At 38.3% G+C, this 21,482-nt stretch overlaps 1 protein-coding gene across 2 annotated transcripts in view; it reads left to right on the top strand.

Annotated features, from left to right (window-relative positions):
* The window catches only part of PPP2R5A (protein phosphatase 2 regulatory subunit B'alpha), a 42,361-nt gene extending 21,802 nt beyond the window's left edge, over positions 1-20,559 (top strand). For both annotated transcript variants that reach the window (XM_064414283.1, XM_064414284.1), the window contains exons 3-13: positions 1,280-1,381; positions 6,201-6,293; positions 8,235-8,365; positions 8,573-8,632; positions 9,799-9,907; positions 12,273-12,326; positions 15,383-15,433; positions 16,138-16,257; positions 16,346-16,473; positions 18,543-18,644; positions 19,355-20,559. In XM_064414283.1, the coding sequence (XP_064270353.1) occupies positions 1,280-1,381; positions 6,201-6,293; positions 8,235-8,365; positions 8,573-8,632; positions 9,799-9,907; positions 12,273-12,326; positions 15,383-15,433; positions 16,138-16,257; positions 16,346-16,473; positions 18,543-18,644; positions 19,355-19,487 (1,083 nt within the window). In that variant the 3' untranslated portion in view covers positions 19,488-20,559. The remainder of the gene's footprint in view (positions 1-1,279; positions 1,382-6,200; positions 6,294-8,234; positions 8,366-8,572; positions 8,633-9,798; positions 9,908-12,272; positions 12,327-15,382; positions 15,434-16,137; positions 16,258-16,345; positions 16,474-18,542; positions 18,645-19,354) is intronic.
* Positions 20,560-21,482: the final 923 nt, after the last annotated feature.

Here is a 21,482-nt window from a genome sequence, read left to right as displayed (position 1 = left end):
TTTTTTTTTTTTTTTTTTGTTGTTGTTTTTCCTGTGCATTAAGCTCAGAGACAGCTGAGCCCATCCCCACAGAGCTTCGTTGCCCTTCCAGTCCAGGACAGCAGAGCTGTGTCCCAACAGGAGACAGTGACACGACACAGAGCAAAGGGCATAGGAGGAAATGGAAAGTCAGTTTATGCAATAGCTGTGTATCTTGTTTAATGAGGCAGCTGATCATTATGTGCAGAGCCAGCTGGGTGACTTCAGGATCTTTCTAAAGTCCTTTTGCTAGATTCTCCAAACACCTTGGAGACTCCTTGGAATATGTGCAGGAGGACTTTCTGCAAACTGACAGTTTCTTTTGTGCTTAGTAGGCTTGGGTGATAAGCAGCTACTTGAAACAGATTTGATCAAAAAGTCTAAAAGAGTTAACAAAGGTGACTGGAAAAGTCAGGTTAAACTTGTTCCTGAAAGAACAGTAGAAAATGCAGAAATTATCTGAGCTGCATGTTCTCTTTTGTTTGTGTTAGAGATTTAAAGTATGTGCTATCTGGTGCAAGAGATGACATTTTTCCTTTGACATCCGAATGGTTTTCTATCCATACTTCAGTATACTTCAGAAATCCTTGAAGAAACCTTTTTAAACTTGTCCTTTTGAAATTTATTTGATGTCACTATATCATATTAAATGTAACCTAGAGTAACTTTAAGAAAAAGTAGCTACTATGTGAAATGGAAAAGCTAGAATGGTTATGTGTTTCTAACTTTCCAAACTCTTGAAACATTTTGAAATATTCAAAGGTGAAAAATGTAAACAGAAATATCTTGGAATCAAGTAAAGAACTGTAGAAATAAGGTACATTTTTGGGATTGTCTGCCTTACATGACAGACATGCTCTCTTATGTGGAGAGAGTGCTCTTTAAATCATAATTGATTAGTTTTGTTTTATTTGTGGTCTTATATAAAAACAGCTCTTGGTGTCATGTAGTTAAAAACTATTTTTGATAGGGAAGCTGATTTTTTTTTTAACTTCCGTAGTTTCAGGGAGGATTCTGGAATAGGACCGTGTCTAGCTCCAAGCTTGTAAAGCAGTTGAGAAAAAAGTTACTTTCTTATTTTTACTGACATTTTACAGACTTCTGTCTGTTTGTATTTTGCAGTTTTGAAAAAATGAGGTTTCTTATGTTACTTTTTTTGCATGGTTTTGTTTCATTTGGTTTCAGGGTAAATGCAGTACCTTAATGAGTGTGATCTGTGAAAGCATAGACTGTAATACAAGTAATTTTTTTTTGCTTGCAGATTAGTTCTAATATTTTCAGAACACTTCCACCTAGTGATAACCCAGATTTTGATCCAGAAGAAGATGAGCCAACTCTTGAAGCCTCATGGCCCCACATACAGGTATGTGATTCCTTTACTTCTAAGCCTTCTTGTAAGGCAAGAAATGTGGATATTTCAGTCATTTTGTGCCTTTGTTAAAAACAAGAAAATTGCTTTTATAATACAATTGAGTTTTTGTACTTGAGAGGGGAAAAAAAAGTGGTGCTTTTTTAAGCATGTATAAATATGGCTGAATGTAACTCTTCTAAGTGGCTTAAATACTATTTTTTAAACAGAGGGATTGCACTGTTAAATTGTGGTGGATGTATGTCTTAAAACTGTGGATATTTTAGGTAATTATGTTCTTCACCTATGAGATTTGTTTTCTGCAGTTGAGCAACTTTTTAGTGTTGCTTCAATAAAATATAAGTTAATATTAACAGTTCTGTTTTCTCGTGGCAATAACAAAAAATGGAGTAATAGCCTTTATTTGTCCTTTGAGCAAATAGAAATCCCCTCCTTCTTCCCCACCCTCTTCCCTCCCTCCATGCCAAAACTTGACAATATCAGCGTTGTTTGGTAACAGTTGCATGGTTATTCCATTGTTGCACTTCTGTGGCCATCTCATGATTTTTGTAGTGCTGCTGTATCCATCGCGTGATTGACTTAAAATGCTGCTGAATTTTATTTTATTTTCAGTTAACTCTTAGAAGCTGTAAATGTCCAAGCACATATCTCAGGTAGTTCATTGCTGAATTTATGTAAGTAGTGTCTGTTGAAGAAAGTGGAGTAGCAACTCCTAGCAGTGGGTAGATGAAGCTGCTGCACATCTGCATACCATTTGCTCTCTCCTCTCAAGAGCTAAAATGCTACTCTGCCCCTATAATATTACAGTTCTAATGCATCCACAAATGCTCTTATTTAAAAACTGCACTTCTAATACTGACTCTAAAAGGTACCTATTCAGCATAGTATTTCAGACTTAAATCAAACAAGAATTAAGTTATCACAAAAAAACCTCTGCAGATTAAAGGCTGTGATAATTATTTTCTTATATATGGCCAGTTCTAATTAATGGGAGAAATGGCTATAACTGAACTAGAGAAGAGGCTTGTCTTTGTTGAGTGGAAGGGTGCAAGAGCTAAGCAAATGCCTCTTGTAGTCAGCAGCAGCACCATCTGACTTCTAAATACCTGTGTCTCAGAGGTAAAATTTGTAAATGTTACCTCAGTTCACTTTAGGTCATAATTAAACTCTAGTCCTGTTCATAGAAAAAGGCCTGTGGATTTTGTGATCAGTTCACTTGTGCCTTAGGCTTGCCTGAGAGGAAGTGAAAGAGGTTTGTAGCCTGTGGTATTATTTGAAATTGTATTTTCAGGTTTCTTTCTTGCTGTTTCCTAAGGGAGTTTTTGCCAGGCTGTCTGGTCACTGGTTGTGGATTTCCCTCTCCCATGTCTGTTGTTCATCCTGTCCTTGGAATAGATCACTCCTTGCAGCACAGTGGAAACAGTTTGTGTTTCCCACTCTGTCCGTTTACAGCTGATGTGCTACTGGACCATAGAAGACTAAGTTGGATGATTTGCTCATTGCCCTTCAGGAGCACAAAGCTGCTGGAAATGTCAGATTTTGTGTGTGGAACAAAATCTGTGCGCAGCCATTCTCCTCCCCAGCAAAATGCACTGTTATTTCTGGCATAGTCTAAAGGACTGCTTAAAGAGGGAAGGTGTGGATGTTTTGGTGGCTGTGATTTGTGACAGATCAATTCCAAATTCTATCCTGATCTGGCGGTCAGGCAGTTTTCTGGGAGAGGAAAGAAAAGAAATCTGTTCCTCTACTCTTCTCTGCTCGAATGCTTAGTAAGTTACCAGTGTATGTAGCCACAACAAAAGACTCCAGACCTTCAGTAAAACGAATGGCACTAGAAAGATGTTGCTTTAAAGCAGTGCTCAAGATGATTTTTAACAGCCACAGTAGGTTGAACAGGTTGGCATTTAAAGCCATTGTACATTTTGAAGCTTAGGGAGTTGAAGACTTGGTGGAATTGCAAGACTCCTGCAAGACTGAATCACTAAAGCATTAGGAGTTGTATTTCATTGCTTTTTGACCCAAGCAGACCAGTTTTGAGAACAAAAAATAAGAAATGCAACATCTTTCCCCGATTTAGTATTTCCAAAAGTGATGTTTCTGTTAGACTCAAAAAAGCTGAGCATGCCTGTCTCTTTAGGTAGGATCTGTTCTGGTGCCCCTGGTTTGGTTGTTGTTGTTCTGCTTTGAAGTTTGCAAACACTAGCATACAGGAGAAGTGGGAGTTTGGATTATCCAGAAATGGCCACTGCAACTTGATTCCTGAAATGCCCTGGATAAAGAGGTTTTCACGTGTCTCCCAAGGCTCACAAGGATTTCCAAAGTTATTTGATACCATACCCAGTCGATATCCTGAATTTAATCTTGGACAGCTTGTTACAAGATGTTGCAGCATTGTGCTTTTCACTTAGTTCATCTGTTTGATGTCTATTGCAGTCACTATATCTATTTATGGAAAAAAGCTAATTTAGTGTTCACTCTTAGAAAGTGTCCTGTCCTGTGACAATTCTGGTGGCTTTCTCTGTATCCTTTCAGGTTTTAATAAATTTCCTCAAGCACATGTAGGTCTGTGCATCTCTGTCTGTGCTGTCAGTATCTTCCTGGAATATCCTAGGATTTCATCTGTCACTTCCATAGCTTCATTGTGAGGATGGATCTGAATCATCCTATGGTTAACCCTTTCTCAGTTAAGGGCTTGCAAAGGCTTTGCAAAGCTTTTTCTTGCAACTCCAACTGTGACTTCACAATCTTTGAGTTTAATCCTGTGTTTATTCTTCCAGAGCTTCAGAGTCAATTTACCCTTTCTTGTGGGTAACATGACATATTTTATTTTCTATTTTCCCTGCTGATGGTAGCTTCTAATATTGTGGCAGTTACCACACATGGCTGTTCTTTGTTGTTGTCACTGACAGAAATATTTAGTATAGGAATTTATTACAGAAATCTTGAATTAAGTTCCAAATTAATCCCTATGAAGCTGTGCTATATAACCTCCCTCTGGCTGTATGTTGCCCATTTCTATTCGGATTTACCTAGTTGCTGATTTGAAAAAGATCAGGAGAATCTGAATGTTTTGGGTTGGGGTTGGAAGAGACCTTTGAAAATCACCTTAGTCCAAGCCCCCTGCTATGAGGAGAGACACCTTACACAAGGTGAGGTTGCTCAAGGCACATGCTCAGGTTGGTGTCACCTGCAAACATGCTGAGGGTACTCTCAGTTCCACTGGCTGTGTCACTGGTGGAGGTATTGAACAGCCATGGTTGTGCACTTTGTAAGGCAGAGGCTGGAGTATGGTAGCATTTAAAATTCTGCTCTTGGGTTGTCTGTTATGGTGCCAAGAGGATAGTGCCAGTGACAGGACAAGGAGAAGTGGCCATATGCTGAAACACATGAGGAACTTGACCCTGAGGGTGGCAGAGCACTGGTTCAGGCTGCCCAGGAAAGTCATGGAGTCTCTGTCTCTGGAGACATTCAAACCCTACCTGTTCCTCTGTCACCTGCTCTAGGTGACCCTGCCTTGGCAGGGGGTTGGACTAGGTGATTTCCAGAGATCCCTCCCAACCCTAAAAATCCTGTTATTCTACGTAAACTGCTGATGTGAAAAGCTGTTCTTACAGTCTGTCACAGGGCGACAAAGTGAAGGGTATCATGAGTTTCTGAGCCTCTGCTTTGCAGATACAGAACACCCTCCTTGAGGCTATTCATAAGTAACTGTCAGCTCAAATGTTCTACATAAAAGTACTTACTGTCATGCATTTTTCTGAAGTGAGGTTCCTAATTATAATTACGAATTACTCAGGTGTTGGCTCTCAGTTTAGTTAAGTGCTCAGAGTGGTAATAGTTGAAATTCATGCCTTTGAGTATGAGCACAGCTCTGCATGGGTTTTATTTAGAAGCCCAGTCAGTGATGGCATTATGTACCTAAATTGCATTGTAGTGTTATTACTAATCAGCTGTTTAATTATGTGGAGTTATGAAACAGGCATTGAGAACATGAACAGCTCTGAATGTAATCTAAACATAAGGCATCCTTCCTCTCAGTTCTGTTCTAGTGAAGAGGTGCCTTCTGTGTTCTTTATTAATCTGCCATTGTTTCACAAGTGCAGTGTTTTGTCTTGGACTTCTGATGAACCCCAAAATATGGGACTTGTGCTGTGGCCTCTTCATGCCACTCTGCTGGCCCAGGCCTTTGGTAGCTCTACCTCTTGTCAGGATTTTTTCTCTGGGCTTTGTGGGATTGTAGCAAATAGGAACTTGAACTAGGAAGAAATAATATGCTACAAGCCATAATTGATATTATAACTGAGTTTCCATTGTATTTAAGCCTAATTTTAATCTGAACTATTTCAGTTTCTGTGAATTCATTCAGCTGTTTTAATACAACTTTTCATTTTCAGAGTTTGTGGTAAAACTTAATTTCAGGTACACTTAGTAGATGTTTCTTCAGCTCTTTAAGGAATTAGATAATGTTAGAGCACTTAATTTAACTGTCAGTGCTGCTCAATCTTTGGTAACCTATTTCTGTGTAATATGTTCTTAACATGGCAGGAATGTAACATTTAGAACTCGTTTTTTGTCCACTAGTGGTATTTTCAGGAGATTATTTATTAAGCTTTGACTGTTCTGGGTACTTACTGTAATTATTTCAGTGAATTCCAGCTGGAACTGTGGTAAAGCAGTGATGTGTTGGGCTTTAATTCCTTTTGTACTTTCTGAGCATGTAAATAGTCCCACTGCCTTTGATGGTGGTGACAAGGCTGAGATCTGTGTTATGGTGTACTTACTAACTTCAAAATTTTCATTTCCTTGTTTGTAGTTGGTGTATGAGTTTTTCCTGAGGTTTTTGGAGAGCCCAGATTTTCAGCCCAGCATTGCGAAGCGCTACATTGACCAGAGATTTGTGCAGCAGGTAAGAGCAGAGTGTTAAAGTTGCAAGTGGGATTTAAAGATCACCTCTCGAGCTTAATTTATCAGATGGACTCTTAAAGCTTTCCTGCTGACAAAGGGTAAATTTCAGTTGTTGCAGCAGTGGTTTAGTGCCAAACACTAAATAAACAGCGCATCGTACCACAGGGGCTATATGTATTTAGTAACTTCAGGAACACTTTGTTTTCACATATCAACCTCAGTGCTTTGCAATGCAAGATATTTGGAATTTGTAAAGTTCTGTTTTTCATGATTTGTAACTTAATTCCAGCCAAATCAACAAAGTGGTAATTATATTTTTTTAGTCCTATGTTTGTTTTTTAATTTTTTTTTACCATGGAAAAACTTACAGCAAACTTTTTCTCGTAAAAAGTTTATGTACTTAGTGTACATTAAATGTGTTTCAACACCTCCTTACATGTGCCTAGATAGTGTAATTCTCTTTACTATTGTGTATTAACCACAGAAGGAAAATCAAGTAAGAAATTACTTGGGAAAGTCATGCTTTACCATGCAAAGCAACTGTGAACAAGAAAATGAAGTGAGATTTCATATTAGATATAACTTCTCAGGGAATTACAGTGTAGAAGTGCAATAACAATTTTTGGTTCAAGGTGAATTTAGTGGGGATTTTTTCACTGTGTTGAAATGTTTGTTTGCCAAGTTTTGTTTGTCAAAATACTTGTTTGCTCAGTATCTGAAGAGTGAGTGCTGGCAGGCCATCACAATACAGCAAAGAAAAGTAAAACCACAAGGTGGATACTTTCTCTTCCTACTGCCATTTAATTTCTACTTAATTGGTTCTGCTGTTCTTGTATATGTGTTTCCTTCTCAGTTTTATTCAACTTACACACAAAATTTAAGCCTGAGGCTGCTGGTGAGCTATTGGCTATGGGTGTCCACTTTACAAATTGACCTGTGGTCCTTGAGAGTAGCATTGCGGAGTTTGTTCCTGACATTTCACTCGATCTTTGTCTAGAGTACAAGATAGAGACAATGCAACCAGCAGCTAGCTATATATGGGAAAAAACGTGGAGTAGTGACCCTGAGAAATTCCTGCTAAATATAAAATTGAAATGAGCCTGAACCAAGTTCCTGAACAGCTGTTTCCAGTCCCTTGTGCTGCTTGGTACACACATACCTAAGCTCAGACCTGAGCAGGAGACTGGTGACTGCTTGAGCTGTTAATGACTTGCTCAAGGCAGCTAACATTTCTGAATATGCTGTTGCTCAGCCATGCAGAGTTAAAAAAACAACAAAAACTATGGTCTGTAATGTGATTGGAGTATTAATTTTTATGTTTCTGAGTGAGCATGGTCTTTTCTGTATCCTTGGAAGTCTTTCTACAAGAAAAGAAGTGTGTGGAAAGTTTTGTTAGCTTCTTGCAGCATTTAGTCTGTATTAATAGGGAATTGGTTAGTAATTACATATCTTTTGCTTATTCTGTGACCCCCTCCTTAACTGTAAAATTTCTTGTGTAGGAATGCTTTTGCTTGGCCATCAAGACACAAGTTTTGAGATAAGCAGTAAAGGATTTTATTGCAAAATTGTAAATACAGGATGTGGATTTGATTCATTCTGATTTCTTAAGTAACAATTGTAAACCACTTAGCTACAGTTTGATAATCTCATGTTTGCAACTGCATTTTTGTTTTGATGGTATAATAGTTCCTGGAATGACTTCAGTGTCTGTTGTACACAGGAAAAGAATGAAGCTCTTGACTTCATTAGAAAAAAATCAACATTATTAAAAATATAATTTTTAATGTCTACTATTGACATCTAAACAAAATGTACAGTTAAACTGATTCTATTTTTTTTCCTAATGTAAACTTCCAAATTAAAGGTAAAATTCAAATCGGGTAGTAACAAAACAAAACCTTAAGTCTTTCAAAAGTAATACATTTCAATTTAATTTTTAAAGTTGTTGGAGCTCTTTGACAGTGAAGACCCACGAGAACGTGATTTCCTAAAGACAGTTCTTCATAGAATTTATGGAAAATTCCTCGGTTTAAGAGCATTCATCAGGAAACAGATAAACAACATTTTCCTCAGGTATGCTCTCCGTGTGTGTGTGACTAGGTTGAGGAATATTTTATTTTGCCTTCACAGTCTGGGTCTGCAGTGGTTTGTTCTTGAAGTAAAAGATCTGTATTTGGTCTGTGATCTTGCTTTCAAATATTTGAAGCTTAGTAAAAGTTATTTCTTTGGAATCTGTGAGCCTCTGTGGCGAATTTTGATGGTTGTCTTTTTTGGTAACAGGTTTATATATGAAACAGAACACTTCAATGGTGTTGCTGAACTTCTTGAGATATTAGGAAGGTAAGTTTGATCTGACACAGAAAAAATGTAAAACTATACTGTGAATGTTTGCTTCAGCTTTTCTGCTTTGGGAATGGAGGGGGAAGAGAATTATTACAGTAATGAGTGATGAAGTGCAGTCACTGATAATCTAATACTGTCTGGGTTACCACATGACTATCAAATTAGGACACAGAATAAATTATTCTTTTTTCAGTGCAAGTTTTAAAGATGACAGGCAAAAAATGTTTCTCAAGGGTTCTTGTTTGTCAGACCTATCTACTGATTATCGTCTACCTGATAGATGACTTGTTCTTTGATTCAGAAAATGAATGTTAACTTTTGCCCTTGTGCTGAATTGTTTCAATCTTCAGCAGGCTGGTTTTCCTTCAGTTCTATTCAGGAAAGCCTTGTAAGTGCTAGGGGTTTTTAGTTACTTTTTTTTGGTTGTTATTTCACTAACTTCAATTTAACTTTGAAGTTTTTCTCTGGTATTTTTTTAAAGCCTTTCCAAAACTGTCACGCATTTCACAGTAGGAAATTGTATTATTGGTCTGACTAAAAATACAAATATGGTGAAGCTATTGTGGAACAAATTTTCATGAAAAATCAAGTAATAGGGATCCCATTATTTTCTCAGATTTGCCTAAAATGTAAGGGGCAAAAGAAACTAACCTTTTCTTGAAGGATTTCTGTCTTGTCTATAGCTCATCAGCTCTTAAATATAAGAGGACTGAATCAATGACACAACTTTTCAACTTCGTTTTTGAAGGGAGAGGTTGTTCAGCAATCTCAAAACAAGTGTTTGAAGTGCACTGTTAAAATTGTATAAACTTTTTTTCTCTGTAAGTTGCTATTGATGGTGGGCAAAATGGATCAGCTTCCTGATACATCTAAGCTTTACAATTAGACAGCAGGACTTACTGTAGATGATTTTATTTAATGGAGGTCATGATAAAAATACTTCAGCTCATCTAATGGGTATTATTTAGCTTCTAGGGTGGTTATCTGGTATTCCTTACTAGTCTAAACTCTCATTTTAAAGGTTGTGCACATGTAGAGCTTCAAAATAATCGGGTTTAAAAACTGAATCAGAAATGGAGTTTCAGTTGAACTTACAGAAATTCTTGACTTGCTAGGAAAAAAAATTTTTAATAAAAATAAATCCTGCTTATTCATGTTTGCAGTATTATCAATGGTTTTGCACTGCCACTGAAAGCAGAACACAAACAGTTCCTTATGAAAGTTCTGATTCCCATGCATACTGCAAAGGGATTAGCTTTGTTTCATGCACAGGTAAGCTTTTGCCTATTTTTAAGAGTGGTGGGGTTTTTGTATTTACATTTGAAACTAATCAAATTTAAAGCACTATGTTATAATATCAATATTCCAAAATGTTTGCAAATTCAGTCACTTTTAGAAAAACTCTTCCAGATCTTATAGCTAAATGTCAATTTTGAGATAATATTTGGCATATATTACAAGTGAAAGAATGTACCAGTGAATCAAAGACGTATCAACTGAAGTTGGAAGCTTTTTTGCTTGTAGTCTGGTCACACTTTAAACTTCATTTAATCCCAAGGCCTTGTGCTGTTGTCATTTCCTTTATGTGATTTAAATGCTGTGTGTAAAGGAACCTCGGGTATGGCCCGGTATTTATTTCAGAAGTGGTTTTTTCTTCCTAAAGCTGCACCAGTGATGGGGTGGGAGGGAGAATGTTGTTGCCATTTATAAATAGCAGAAATGCACAGTAGCTCTCTGGATCAGCCAGGAATTATGTAGATCCATGACATGCTGTCAGAATGCTGCAGTTCTTCAGCTGATTTTGATTCTTACACTTGCCACAGACATTCAGCATTTTGTTTGAGGAATAATCTGTGTCCTTTCCAGACATATGGCACTACAAGTATTGAATATGGTTGATGAAAAATTGGAAGTAATTCTGCTCTTGCTAATTAAAACTTGCTTTGTAACTTAGCTCACTAATACAGCTCCATACAGACTGAAGATACAAGAAATTGGGTTTCTAATGAAAGTGAAATTGTTGTGACTGTATAGTCTACAAACAGGATCAAGTGAAGGGCTCACTTAATTCCTAATTCTCAAATGAAGTTTTTAAATTAAGCAAATCACTTGTTGTGGTTTATTGCCTTGCTGCTCCATGAAATGAGTCAGTGAAATGAAAGGGCCCAGTCGCCTCCCAAAGGTGTTCTCACTGGCAGGTCAGTACAACAAGCTGCCCTTTTATTCTGGGATACATTTAATCCAGTTCATGGCTACTGAAAGGACCCTATTAATTCAGCTGTACCTGAAAGTCACATTTTTCTTTCTGACCAAGCCACTCTTCTGTCCCTTCATAAAACACTGGTGCCAGGTGCACACACAGCACTGTGTGCTTCATTTTATCCCAAAGGCCTAAGCCAGTGCTAAATCTGCTTTGCAATCCCAAGTGGCCTGGCTGCTTTGTTGCTGAGTAAAATACAATCTACCCTTCAAAGTTAAAGCCTTAAAGATGAACTAAGCTTGATTCTTTGTGTCTTTGAACAGTAAAGCATTACTGTACTGAATATACACATATGATGGGATTTGTGAGATTAATGTGTGACATTTATTTTTTTTTTAATCTATATAAATGCATCAGTAGCCTAAGAGCAAAAGAAATAAATTAGACTTGTTGCAATTACAGCATTGTAATTATCTGCTTAGGCATAAAAGATTAAAAAAAAAAGAAAGGTGATGCTTAAATTCAAGCATCCTGAGTATTGAAATGTAATGCATATTACATAATTTGTCTTTGCTTTATATTGTGAAATTCTGTGAATTATATTAAAATTAGTCTTAATGGAATCTAAGATATTTAACTAGTTCAGTAATAGTATTGTTATATGGTTTCTGCATAATTAAGTATTGTTTACTTAATCAATTATGTGCTCAGTAACTAAACTCTAAGTAATTATATAACATTAAATATCCTTGGCCTGAGCAGGCCCTACACAAAAACCAGGAGAGGCTGGGAGAGCAGTGCTGGTGACTTAGTTCCATTCTGCTTCCCCACTCCTTCCACCTTTCCACAGGCACTTGTTGGCCACGTCTGCACTGGGACAGGATACTCAGCTGGGCAGCAGCCTCATCTCTTGTGGCCTTGGAAAACGTTCAAATTCTTTCACTTGTAATCTTACCACTGAATGTTGTGTGCTGTAGATGTCAGCTGAGCAGTGTGCAATGTGTGCTCAGTCAAACCTGTGTTACAACCTGGTTTTTACTGGAAGTATGGCCTTTTTTACCCCAGTATAGATGTTTGAAAGTGATAGCTTTGTATTGTTAATACTGGAGTTGATGTTCAGAAAAATCTGTCTGGATATGGGATCTGAGTTAGGGAGATATCTGCCAAGCTTAAAAATAATTTTCTAGGTTGAGAAGAAAAGGTGATTTTTTGTATGCAGGAAGGTTTTTTTAAGATAGAGCAGGCCTGTATACCTTGCCGCTTTAATTGCTGTTTTGTTTAGTTTGGACTAATACGAAATGGCTGTGTAGGGGTGTCTTGGGTTGGGTTCCCCACCATGATCTGAAGTGCTTCCATTAGAAGTTGTGATATTTAGTAGTGCTGCAATGTCCAAACACTGTCTGCATAAACTAAATAACCATATGACTTACATTCCAGCTTGCCTATTGTGTTGTACAGTTCCTGGAAAAAGATACAACTTTAACAGAGCCTGTAAGTGTTTTTCAGTTGGATGTCTTTCTATTTTTAATTTCAATTAAATACTGCAGTGTAACCTGTTGAATTGTGCAGCAGTGCTGTGTTACCCTGATTAAAGATGGAGAGGTAGGATTTTTTCGGGGGGTAGAAATGAAATTAGAATAGTTAAGAAAATTGAGTTTGAAAGGGCACTTATCTCTTAACTTGTGGCCAAGATAGAGCACAAATTTAACTATAAGTTTGAACTTCTGGTTTCAACCAAACTACCTCAAATGAGAATGCATGTCATGACTGTATTCTCTCCTCATAAAAACTAAAATTTCAATGGTTTTGGTACAGATTGCTTGTGCTTAGCCATTGCATGAAGTTGAAATATTTTAGGGAATAAACAATCCTGAAATAAAAGTTGAAAAGAATAACAACACTTCATTTAGACAGGAACAACTCTGAAATTCCAAATGTGGTGTTTGTCTGTCCTTTTCAGTTCCTGGGCTGCCTCTTGGCAGTCAACACTCAGGTGCTTCAGGCATGTGTGGCTTTTGCCAGACTGGGTCTCCCATGATACATATTGACAGCTCAGCTAAAAGGGTTTGTGCACAGGCTTTGGCAGGGCCTATGAAGAACAGAGGCTCAGGGCAGTGCAGCAGCTCGTCAGGACACAGAGTGATGTCAGGCCAGCTATAAAAGACACTGGGTTTAGTTGGACAATCAGGAATATCTCCATTAGGGCTATGTTGGTGTTTAAATACTTTACCCCTTTTGTGACTGAAAAATGAAGAGCTTATGCAAGACCTACATTTTCTTCTATTAAAAAAAAATATGAACAGCTTTGGGAAAATAACATTGATCTTCACTGAGTGCCCTTGGAGGTCACTTGTTTTCTGCACAGCCATTTCAGCTGCCCAGTTATTTTGTAGCTGGTGGAGGGTGTCTATGGATTTGCCCTGTGTACTTGAAGCATCTTTCCCCCTGTGCTGCAGTGTTCTGGCCACACTGGTCAAACAGCTTATTTTGTGAGATAGGGTGAGGAAAAAGGAATTGTGTAACCCATATTCCTTAAGCCAAGTGAGGAAACAGCCCAGGCATTTTGACAGTTAAAGCTGAGATGTGAGCAGAACATGTGTAGTGTTGCATAAAAACCTGCAAGATTGAATGAAGTGACAGCGTGACAAGGTCAGAACTTCCTGACACAAATTTGCAGGAGTGTGGTGCAGGATCCAAGCCCAAACTGCTGAGAACAAGGCAGGGCTTTAGAGCAGTGCCACAGTGCAGTTCTGAGGCTCATCTGGACTGTGGTCTGTACAGTTGGGTTGCTTCTTAATCAGTTAAAGGTGAGTTCAGGCTGGAGAAGACACAAGAACTCACTGCAGAGTCACTAGCTGTGTTTGCTTTGGTTGTTTCTCTAGTGTGTAGTAAAAGTTGTTTTATAAAGGAAATAAAGTTTAATAAGATAAGAACTGAAGCTTTAAGAAACTTTCTGAAATGCTTGAAAAGTTAATGTTAAAATTTGGGTCAACTGATGAGATAGCATTGGAAATTTTTCTTGGCTTTAGGTCAAGTAATATTTTAAGAACTCCATCAGAAGGCTGTCTTCACACATACCTTACTGTTATTTTTCTGGCAGGGATTGTCACTCAGGGTCAATTTGGAGGACATTCAACCCGAGCTCTTGTAGCTATGGTAGTCTGCCTCAGGTCAGTCCTGATGTTTGCAGAGCTGACAAGAGGAGTTTGTTACCTAACCCTGCTGAGTGCAATGGCCTTTACATGGAACGTGCAGTCCCTGTACATGAGTTGTTTTCCAGCAGGTGCCTACAGTTATAACCCACTTCATGAGAATCCTGTAGCTCAGGGAAGAATATTAATTTGTGTAGTAAAAGCAGCAATCCATGAACATAAATGTGCAGGTGTCAGCTTTTTAATATAAAGGCACAGTCATGCTGGAAACTGATACTCCATCAAGGAGGAGCAGGGAATAGGTATCTTGTTGAGGTGTGCACTGTTATACTCAGAACATGTTATTTCTTTATCAAGTTGAGAATATGGATCTCTTCTCTAGCAATGTATATTTAAAAATTCTTGCAGTAATTTGTGCTAGGAAGTGCACTTTAGTCTGACTTTTTTCTCTGGAATGACACTTTTGATAGTACATGTAGTTGTTAATAAAGCAGCCAGCTAGAAAGCTGAAGAAAAAAAATCAACATGACAAAAAGCAAATGTGGAAGGTATTAAAATAATTGAGTAAATTTTCCCTTTGGATATGATCAGTTAGGTGCTGTTGTATCATAAAAAGTAGAGGCCCTTTCTTCAGAATGAAAGTTTATAACACTCTGAGAATGTTTCTGCTTCTGGAGCATAGTTGCAGGGGGTTTTTTTTGTCGTTTTTTTAAAGCCAGAATTCATTTTGTAATTTAGATGCCATGTGAGATGTTTATTTCTAGGAAAAATGCCTCTGGCCCTTGTTTGCTGTATTCCCTCCGTTCCTCTTGGGGGCTGTACTTTCCAATTAATTTTCCCAAAGGTTTTGTTTTTCCAGTCTTGTGTAAGCTAGTTTCAAATGTAGATCTTAGAACACATTTTCTCTGCAAGTTCACATCTTTCTTACTTGAGTTTCCAGTCTAACATGTCAAATTGTAGCAGAGAAAAGGAAGAGTTGGTGGCCATGGCTCCTGTGCAAGGCCCCGTCAGCATTTATTGTTTCCTCTCAGGCTTCAAACCTTTGATGCCAAGGCAGGTGCTCCCTAAAGTATGGATGAGTAGAAGACAAAAAATCTGTGAAATTTAGCTACAGGGGGGTTAACTTCACTTTGTGATGCTTTGATGTGATCAGCATCCTGTCAATTCATGTGAGTACTGGAATGGGGGCAGAGTGTGAAGGGATAATCACAGGCACACAAAGCAATAGGGGTCTGAGTTATTCTGATAACTTCAACAAGACAAACATTTAAATATGACTGTTTATTCAGTTTTCATTGAACCTCTGCATAAGGAAAAGCAAACCAGTACTTTTTTTTATATCAAGTATTTAGTAGAAACTTGTCCTGCTTTAACTTGTTTGTATTTTTCATACAGGTAATCAGAGGACTGCTCAAATTTTGGCCAAAAACATGCAGTCAGAAAGAGGTTGGTTTTGTGTCTCATTTCTGGTGTCTGCTGTGATGTAAAATCTCGTGGGGCAGATTCACAAACCTTCTCTCTGCTGTGCTCTTCAAGAGATCTTGCAGAAAACTTGCAGTTCTTGAAGCTTCTTGAGACACTCACCTTTGTCATGTGATGCAGTCTGGTTTCTTCTATGTAGTTAAAAATGAGTTTGAAAACCAGGAGTTTGATTTATCCCACCAGATTCCATCCCAAATAACTCTTTAAAAGTGGGCCCCTTAACACTGTGGTCTCTTTTTCTGCAAGTGGTAATAAATTTTTCTGTGCCAGCTACACAGAGTTCTGCTGGTTGCAGTTTTGTATGGGAATTAACTACTTATCACTTCAAAAGCTGCTTTGGTGATCTCTGATAATCTCTGCAACCATTCTTGAAATAAGATGCCCTATTTTTTTTTTTAACTGCAAAACCCCATTTTCTGGAGAAGTGGTTTGATGAAGTATTCAGTATTTACACAAAAGTCCAAGAGGAGAGCTGTAACCTGTTAGCTGATGGTGATGATTGACTTCTTTTAGGCTGCAAAAGCCCTGTGTATGTCTAAATGCCTTGTAATGACAAACAGTGTTCTTTGCAGGATTCATGACTAATGTATTAGCTGTATTTTGTTAGCTTCTGTTTACAGTGGTGATACAAAACACTCTCATCTTTTTTTTCCTTTCTAAACAAACAGGTAATGTTTTTAGGTGAAATTGAAGAAATCTTAGATGTTATAGAACCAACACAATTCAAAAAAATAGAAGAGCCTTTATTTAAGCAAATATCTAAGAGTGTGTCAAGTTCACATTTTCAGGTAAATAAAATAAGTATTAAAAAACCCAGGCAAAACCTTGTGGTAACTTATTTTATGGATGTTATAAACCCTTAACTTTGTGTTTCAGGTTGCAGAAAGAGCTTTGTACTTCTGGAATAATGAATACATTCTTAGCCTGATTGAGGAGAACATTGATAAAATTCTGCCAATTATGTTTGGCAGTTTGTACAAGATCTCCAAAGAACACTGGAATCCGTATGTAATGCTTCACTTTATCTGTAGCACCATAAATAAACTGTCCACTGTTTCAGGCTTGGATTGGGAGCTTATAAATGTAACTTCATTTTTGCTTAAATCAGATGAAATCCATGATATTCTGGGTGTTAAATCAAGTGTCGCTTTCAGCCGTGTTGTCCTTTCACTGTTCTGCACTCTTGTGATGGAGACCTGAAATCTGTTGAAAAAGTGTGAGGAAATTGGATGATGATCTTTGTATTGTAATCACATCTGATGCTTTGTGTTAGTTCAAAATGCAAATTAGGGCTACTTAGGCCAAAACCATTTCCAAGGGTTGCTTCTGTTTATGCTTTGCTGTCCTTTAATACTTCAGATGAATACAGCTGTCTGTGCCTTCATAAGTGTTTATTGCTGATCAGTGAGATAAGAAGAGGAAAAGATCCTATCAGAGAATAAACCCATATAAAGGATGGTAGGACTGAGAAATGAGTGACTACTTCACTTTCTATTTAGTGCCACAAGTGAAATACTGGTATTCCTGTGTTTGAAAAAAGCAGTAATGGTATTTAAATACTGAAAAGCAAAGCTTGCTGGTGCCAGCACCCTGAATTAAATTGCAAGTTAGTATGCAGAATATAAAGCTTGTACAGGCAAAAGCCAGGGTGAGCAGGAGCCTCCCACAGCCCTGCAGTAAAACAGATGTCCTGTTTTCAGCCTTTGGAGGCTTTGCAATTATTCTGGCTTTATCTAGATGATGTGTCTGAATATGAACTTCGGGGAATAGTCCTTGGACCAGCAATGTATTTGGGACCTCATCAAATTTGGAGGATGTCCCTCTTTCCTCTGTGCAGGCAGAAGTTGCTCTTTATGAAGGAAGTAAAAGACACAGGATAATTGCCTACTTGAGGACAAGGAAGTTTGGGGAAGAAAGTCTAATCCTGTGATTCTAATCTGTTTTGGAGGGCAGCAAAACATGCTTTTATCCATCTGGTTGTCTGATATGGACTCAACTTCTTGCTCAAAATCCAACTTTTCCTCTCTGAAAACCAAAACCTTAAATAAGCTTTTGACCTCAAACCACATGAAAGCCAGTGTATTAAAAAAAATCAAATTAAAAAATAAGTGTATAAGCAGGCAAAGGATGCTGTGCATTTTGAATGGAATGAGCACAAGGTTCTCATGAACAACTGGGAGATTTCTTAGTGCCATGATGGACAGAGTGCACTGAAAAGGCAAACCTGGTTCTTTGGTTATTTCCTTAGGGGTTTTTTTGACTCCTTTTTCAAGGTCACAGCCTTGCAGTCAGTGGGGAACTGCTAGTGAGGGAGAAGACAGTTTACCTGCTTTTTCTTAGTGATTAAGCTTAATGATAGGCATTTTATTGATTGATTTTATTGGATTTTTATTTCTTTGTATAAAGATGAGTAGGTTTAAAGGAGAGAACACAATGTTTAAGATGGTTTGTTGGAATATGAATACTTTCACATAAAGAAGGGTAGTGCAGGAATACAGGCAACCACGTAACATACAGCCAGCATTGCTCAAACTGGTGAGTTTCTTAAGGAAACTGAGGTATCCAAATCCATTGTCTGATCTTCTTGATTCTAGTTCCTTAGCAAGACTCCTGCTGCCCAGAAACACTGCTAGGAGAGCTTTGCTGTGCTAAACCACACTGAGCCTGTGGTTTGTCTGCTGCCTTCTTGAAGCTATAAGCCAGAAGTTTTATTTTTCTAGACTCTCATGTTTCATTGCTCAAATATTACAGAGTTGTTGTTAAAACTTGGTTTATTAAAGGTTCACATAATTGAATGGCTTTAAAGTACAGCCACAGCATGAATAATTATATCCTCTGCAATTACAGAAGTCAGGAATTTAAGATTAAATAGCCATTTCAAAAAATGTTTAACTATACTATAATTTCCTCTGTAAATTAATAAAATGGAGAGGATTTTGTTTCAGAAACTCCCTGACCTTACAGTAGTATCTTGAATAAGAAGCTTGGAATCCAAAAAAGAAATAAAATGCTTGTTTTCTGAAGTTAAGATTTACTACGTGACAAAATTACAGCTGTGCTCCTTCTGTTTCAGAACCATTGTGGCACTGGTGTACAATGTGCTGAAAACCCTGATGGAGATGAATGGCAAGCTCTTTGATGAACTCACAAGCTCGTACAAAGCAGAAAGGCAAAGGTACTGAGCCTTTTCCCAAGTTCCCACTGAGGAATATGTCCAAGCTGTGATTTTGGCTGGTGCTTTGCTGTTGTGGGGCTCTGTAGTGGAGCTCTTGGGGCTGGGTGTCCCATGAGTGAGGCAGTGTCATGGGAGAGCTGAGCCCAGAGAGGGACAGGAGGGCCCCAGCTCCCCTCCTGCCTGGGCAGGGGATGTGCTCCCTCCTGGGTGGTGACATGGGTCTCAGCTGCTGCTGGCTGTGCTGCCTCAGGTGTCTGAAGAGAATGGAGCTGGAGAACTCTTCACAGCTCAGCAGAACCAGCGCTTACCCTACTAAGCAGCACTGCTGGAGTCAGGGCACAGGGGACCCTTGGCCAGCTGAGACCGCTGCCAAGCCTCCTTGTGGCATCTGTGTTTCCCCCTCTCAAAGATTCTCAGTCCCTTAATTTGTGTACATGTGATAAAAAGCTTCCTTAAAGCAGCAGCCAGCTGTGCAAAGCCACCCTACAGCAACTGTCTGCATTTGCTGGAGCAAAGGTATGGTTTCACCACTCACTAGTACTTGTTTGTTATGCTCTCTTTTTAATTGAGGAAACTGTAATTGTCTCTAAAAATAGCTTTGGAGAAAAACTTTGAAGTGGAATTAGTAGATGCAAGTCACAGTTAAGTTACTGTGTCTCCAAACGGTGCTTAAAACACACCTGAAATTGATCTTTCACTCTTTTCTTTAGAGAGAAAAAGAAAGAATTGGAACGTGAAGAGTTGTGGAGAAGGTTGGAGGAGTTAAAGCTTAAGAAGGCGATGGCAGAAAAGCAGAACACCACTCACAACGTGCTCAATGCACACAATACAAGTGCCAAATAAAAGAAATGACCACCTCTTCTCGGCAGACATTCTTTTTTTGTACCCTTTTGAAATATATAAGGATTTGCAAAAGAAACCTCATCAGTATAATAGAAACAGCCAAATTTTTTCTCTGGCAAGTGTAAAGATTTGAATTTAAATACAGCAGTTAAGTGATGTCATTACCACAACATATTGTAAATTTGTCTAATTATTGATATACTGTCACTTCCAATGTTTCATAGAACTGAGTTATCATCCTTAATGAGTGAAATAATTATGGGAGTGGTGAGAATTATGACTTGAATTTTTGATTGTGTTGCACATAGGTGGTATAGTTTGCTACGTACACATTTTTCCTTGTTTTATATGTGCTTTTCACATTGCTGCATACTTTGGTTAAGATGATAGAAAAGGCTTCTAGTTGTGCTGTATTTTCTCAAATAAAACCAAGGTACGTTACCAGGAACTTGAGATATTCAGTATAAGCCCCTGACAACATTGAAAGGAGCTCGGATACAGAGCTGTCCTTGAATTCCCGATTGGATTCAGATTTAGATTTATACAATGCTCACATTAGGAAGGAGGCAGGGTAGGGAGAGAATCAGAGGCAAGGGCCTCTACCCCATTCCTGCTGCCTCTTGGGTCCTGGGCTAGTTAGGGATTTCCTCCTGCTACAGCTGAGGATGGAGCTTCCTTGGGAGAGCCCATCAATGATGCTCCTCATCAGCCCAAGGACCCTCCAGAGTGGTGCAGTGTCCAAGAGAGACCCATCTTGGATGTTTCTGCGCTAGTTTTAGCATCTCATGGACTGAAGAATGAGACCAAAATTGGTATTACTATTATTTTTTTCAGTAAGGTGGGAAGAATGTCAAGAAATTACTCCTTGTTTTCTTTAAAGAAAATGCAGTCTGTTTTCTAAAGGTGGAAAGTTGACAATAGAAGTCTTGTCTGTTTACTTGATCAAGTATTTTTTTCACATCTTTTATCAGAGTACCATTCCAATCTCCTAAATTGCAGTTGTGTGGAAAAATTTTGTAATGAAAGATCTTTGGGGAATTGAGCAGCATTCAATAAAGTCTTTATGTTTGTATTTAGTGCTGTACCTCACATCTTTGTGTTTCTGAAGATCAGTGGAATTAGAAGAGCTGTTACAAACAACTTTTTAGCTGTCCAGTGTGGCTTTCCACTGAGTGGCAAAAGTGGGGAAGTCCCTGCCACGCTGTTTGAGTCAACTGTATTACACTTAATTTGTTGCTTCATTTTTGTATCTAAGTAGTTGTTTCACAGAGGGTATGGGACCTAGCACTGCCTGAAGGGAAAGGACAGTCACACAAGCACAGCTCACCTTGGTATAGTGCTTTAGTGCCTTGTTGCCCTTAAAAAATAAAGTTCCCAGTGTGCGACAAACTTTGTTCATCTGTCCTAGAGCCTAAATGAAAATAACTTACACAAATGGGGAATCAAGCACCTTGCAGGGGTTCAAGGAGTAAATCACTGCCATTTGTAATTGTTTACGAGTTTCTCCCAAAGTTACAAATAGGGACATCAGCCTTCCAAATTGTGCAACACTTGCTGTCAGGATCGCTCCTATAAATAGGTATGCAAAAGAAAGGTTTCTTGGCTGGGATCACTGGTCTGCTCTTGTAACATTTCCTTATAAAACAAAACATCTTGACAGCTGAGATGTAGTGACTGAAGTGGACTGCTGTGGGAGTTTATTGAGGGGAAAAAATAGTACATACTGCAAAAAGGAGTTTTATCCTTTATTTAACTATGCTTTCTACTCCTCCCACAGCTGCAGCTACTTTGTCTTCCAGCTTACCTTCTCTGACCTTATTAGCAAATAAAAAGAAAAAATGCAGTAGGAGCCATCAGAACCTGTTACAATTGGGGTTTTTTTGGGGTTTTTTTTGGGTTTTTTTTTTTTTTTTTGTAAAATCCAAGAAATAGCTGCTGTAATATCATTTGTTGAAGAAACAATTGGGTGTTCCTTTGGCAGTGAGGCATCAAGAA

The sequence above is a fragment of the Passer domesticus genome, chromosome 3 (assembly GCF_036417665.1).
Source record: "Passer domesticus isolate bPasDom1 chromosome 3, bPasDom1.hap1, whole genome shotgun sequence".
Lineage (NCBI taxonomy): Eukaryota > Metazoa > Chordata > Aves > Passeriformes > Passeridae > Passer > Passer domesticus.
This window is presented reverse-complemented; position numbering and strand designations above follow the sequence as displayed.